The following is a 4,290-nucleotide window of genomic DNA, read 5'->3' as shown; positions in this document are numbered from 1 at the left end:
CTGCCTCCCGAGTGCTGGGATTAAAGGTGTGCGCCACCACGAGACAGGGTTTCTCTGTAGTTTTGGAGCCTGTCCTGGAACTCACTCTGTAGACAAGGCTGGTCCTGAACGCTGGGATTAACAGGCGTGTGTGCCACCACACCCAGCTTTGTTCTTATTGTTTTGATAATACTCTTGTCCTCCCTCCATTCCCCTTCCTGTTTCCAGCTCCTGTCTTGCTGGTTTCAGTTCTCCTGTAGGTGCATTCATTGTTTTCTCCCCACGCCCCTTATGAGATCTTCAGCTCTCACAGCTCCCTTTGCAGACTAACTGAGCATGCAGACACAAAGGAAAGTTTAAATCCCAGGCACCACATATGATGTATTTGTCTTTGCTTACATAATGATTCCCAATTTCACTCATTTTTCTACAGATGTCATGCTTTTGTATTTTTTGTGACTGAATAAAATTCCATTGTATATTTACCACATTTATTTTGACCAGTTTTCTGTTAATAAACATGTAGCTGGATAATAGCTGTGAATATGGATGTACAAGAAAATTTGTAATAGGACTTTGAAAATGTGTCAAATAACTAGCCTAAAGGATTATTAGATTTGGCCTATGATCGTAGGTATATAGTATGTTTATGATTATGTTTGTTAATGTAATCATTAACATAGACATTAGTCATATATTTATGATTAATGGAAAGAAACTTGCTTTTGAGTATGATCTTTACTACCTGAGAACATACACTGAATGGATGTTTGCTTATAAAACTGTTTTTGTTAAATTTTCTTTTTGTTTGGCTCAGTTGTATTCCATCCATTTTGCTTGAGACCAGTGCTGTAGTGGTTGTGTAGGGGGGTGTATGTCTCAACTGTGTATCCCTGGTTGGCTTGGAACTCACAGAGATCCTGTCTCTGCCTCCTGAGTGCTGGGATTATATGCAAGAGGGCCCCCCCCCATGCCTTCCATAAACTGTTAACTTGTAATACAACAAGTATATTGATGTGTTCATTATGGGCTGCTTGAACAAAAACTAATATCAAACAGCTTTCTTTCTTTCAAAAAATTTGGCCTTGAGTCAATATGTGGGTCAGGATGGAATGGCCGACTGATAATTAGTGTTATTTGTAGTTGCTTGAATCTGACTGCAGATAACTCAGTTTGGAGCTTGTTAACAAGTCTTCTCCTTTGTCTTTCAGTCTCCCCGGGTGAAGGACTCACCGTCAAACTCTGAGGTAAGTAATGGGGATGTCACATCCTTGTTAAAACAGACTTTTTATTTTGGTTTTAATGTTAAGTTTGTTCTGTCTGTCTTTGTCTCTGTGTATTGCTTTGTGCTTAATTAATTGTTAATGAGTTATTATAGCAGCCAGATCTGATGTTGCTTAAAGCTCAGACTGTTTCTTGCTTGCTGCACTGTTTTTTTTAGGCTTGAACTGTTTGAAGTGGAAGGCAGTTGTTTTGCTTCTATATGTCTAGGAACTTGTCATATTGTTGTCCTTCCATTTGATTTTTTTTTTAAAGCAAGTAAACCCTGGGGTTTGTTTTGTTTGGTTTTTTGCTTTTTGTACTTAATTGTACCAGTGTGATAGGAAATTCATTCCAACAGCGTTCTATAAAGTGGATTTTTCTATCTTACTATCTGAAAGAAGTAATTTCATGGGTCTGTTCTGTTGTATATACTCTTCTTTCTGGTAGTGCCTTCAATTTTGGGTACAGTATGTAATTTTAAAACATACATTTGCTCTTAATTTGTGTGCATAGTATACAGATTCCATGTACTACTGAGTACATGACTTATGTTTACAGAACTATAGTGTGTATCTTAATTACCAGCAGACTAGTATCTGCTGCTTTTTGTACTTAATTGTACCAGTGTGATAGGAAATTCAGTCCAACAGCGTTCCTATTCCTCATTGCTCTTCGTCCCAGACCTGAGATTATGTGCGCCCCTGTTAGTTCTTTTGGCCAGTGGAAAGTTAGCAGGGCTCTGAGGTTGCGGCTTTGTTGGTAGATTGCTTCCCTAGCATACCTGAAGCCTTGGGGTCCGTCAAGGTGCAACATAAAACTTGGTGTGGATCCCAGTTCTTAGTAGGTAGGAGAGTGAGAAATTCAAGATCAACCAGGTGGTGGTAGCATATGCCTTTAACCCCAACACTCAGGAGGCAGAAGTAGGTGGATCTCTGTGAGTTCAAGGCCAACCTGGTTTATAGAGAATGTTCCGGGACATATGGACTGTTACACAGAGAAATCCTGTCTTGAACACAACAACAAAAAAGTTCAAGGTTATTCTTGGCCACATTATGTGTCCACAGCTAGCCTGGAACACATGAGACCTGTCCTGCACCTACCCTCTTACAAAGCAGAAGAAGGGGTCACTCTGTAGATCCTTATTTTTAACCCCTGCTACTATTAACTGTATTTCTGTGTAACAGTGATACCACGCTTAATAGCTTGTGCTGCTCAGGTAGACTTGAACTGGATAGAAGAAACACCTTTAATTGCTTTCAGCTACTGAAAGTTTGGAGCTGTTGCTTCTGCTTTAACTTGCATTGATTAGCTTCTCAAAAATTAAATGAGAATATATTTTACAGATTATCCCGAGTTTCTCTGTTTAGTCTTCTCATTTTCTTTCCTTAAAAGCATCTTCATGTGAGTTCTTCTATACCCATGTTTTCATGCTGTTTACATTTTTTTAAATTTAGTTACAGTCATTTTCAGTTTGGTGACATTGAGTACATTCTTTCTTCATTGCAACCTTTGCCACATCTGTCCCAAGAACTTTTCACCTTTTCATGCTAAAACTCTATTCATTAAATTTTCTCTCACCTCTAGCTCCTGACAATGTCTTTTATATTTTTCTCTCTATGAACTTGATTGTTCTACATTTTCCTGTTAGTGGAGTCATAATATTTGTTCTTTTCTTGCACAGTGTCTTTAAGGTTTGTCCATGTGGTAGCATCTCAGAATGTCTTCCTGATTTTTAAGCCTACATACATGATATGTAGGTGTAGTATATTTTCTTTGTTCATCTGCCAAACTACAGTTGAAGTGCTGCTGTCTTTTGGCAATTGGAGAAAATGCTGCAACGAACGTGTGTAATAGCTGTTCTCAGTTCTCTGAACCATACAGCTAAAAGTGGAATTGCTGAATTTTGGTAATTCTGTTTATATTTTCAACTTGTTTGGTTTGAGGCAAGGTATTACCTTGTAGTCCAGGCCTGTTTCAAACTCACAGTCCTACTGCCTCAGCATCCTAAGCACTAGGATTACAAGTCTGTGACACTGTGCTGTTTAGGTTTGTGATAAATAGCTGTATTCTTTTCTGTAGTGCCGCCATTTTTTAAAAAATTACTACCAACAGTGTAATGAGATTTCAGTTTTTTTTTTTCATATTACCTTAATGATTCCTGCTTTGCTTTGGTGACAGGATCTCATATAGCCCAGTGTGGCTTCTAACTCACTAAGAAGCCATGGCTGACCTCTTCAGGGAGAGCATTATAGGCTTGTTCCACATTGTTTGGTTTTATGTATTATTAGTATTCAAACCTAGGGCTCTGTGCATACGAGGATGGGCTGCAGACCTATTTCTTCCTATTTTACTTCTTTGTTTTTCTCTGTCTTTTTGGTCTTTATAGTTAAATAGTCATATCTGCATATAATGTGGAAGCTGACTTTGAAAGTCTACTCATAGTTACATGAACTTATTCGGAACTAAAATTTAAGCTCTATTTTCTGTTGTAAGAAGCGGGTGCTCCTTGTTCCGTCCTGCCCAGCTAGCTTAACCCCCAAAATAATCACACAGAAATTGTATTAATTACTGCCTGGCCCATTATCTCTAGCCTCTTATTGGCTAACTCTCACATCTTGATTAACCCATTTCTATTAAATCTGTGTATCACCACGTGATTGCGGTTTACTGGCAAGATTCTAACCTATGTCTGTCTCGGGCAGGAGAGCCATGGCCTTTGGCTGACTCTGCTCTTCTTCCCAGAATTCTGTTCTGTCTTCCCCGCCTACCTGAGTTCTGCCCTATCAAGGCCAAGGCAGTTTCTTTATTCAACCAAAGAAAGCAACACAAATACAAAAGGACCTCCCATACCAATTTTCTGTCAAAATCTAAAACCAATGCTAGCTTTTTACCATTCAATTAATGAGCATAAAAGTTTCATTTCTGGTCTCCCTATTTTGTTTTGTTCTTTAATTTTAATGTATGTATGTATGTATGTATGTATGTATGTATGTATGTATGTATGTATCTATCTATCTATCTATCTATCTATCTATCTATCTATCTATC

At 38.3% G+C, this 4,290-nt stretch overlaps 1 protein-coding gene across 2 annotated transcripts in view; it reads left to right on the top strand.

The window, feature by feature from the left end:
- The window catches only part of Oxsr1 (oxidative stress responsive 1), a 100,981-nt gene that overhangs the window by 86,288 nt on the left and 10,403 nt on the right, over nucleotides 1–4,290 (top strand). For both annotated transcript variants that reach the window (XM_005348081.3, XM_026779236.1), the window contains one exon: nucleotides 1,191–1,226. In XM_005348081.3, coding sequence (XP_005348138.1) covers nucleotides 1,191–1,226 — 36 coding nt within the window. The remainder of the gene's footprint in view (nucleotides 1–1,190; nucleotides 1,227–4,290) is intronic.

Source organism: Microtus ochrogaster, chromosome 5, assembly GCF_000317375.1.
Source record: "Microtus ochrogaster isolate Prairie Vole_2 chromosome 5, MicOch1.0, whole genome shotgun sequence".
NCBI classification, from domain to species: Eukaryota; Metazoa; Chordata; class Mammalia; order Rodentia; family Cricetidae; genus Microtus; species Microtus ochrogaster.
This window is presented reverse-complemented; position numbering and strand designations above follow the sequence as displayed.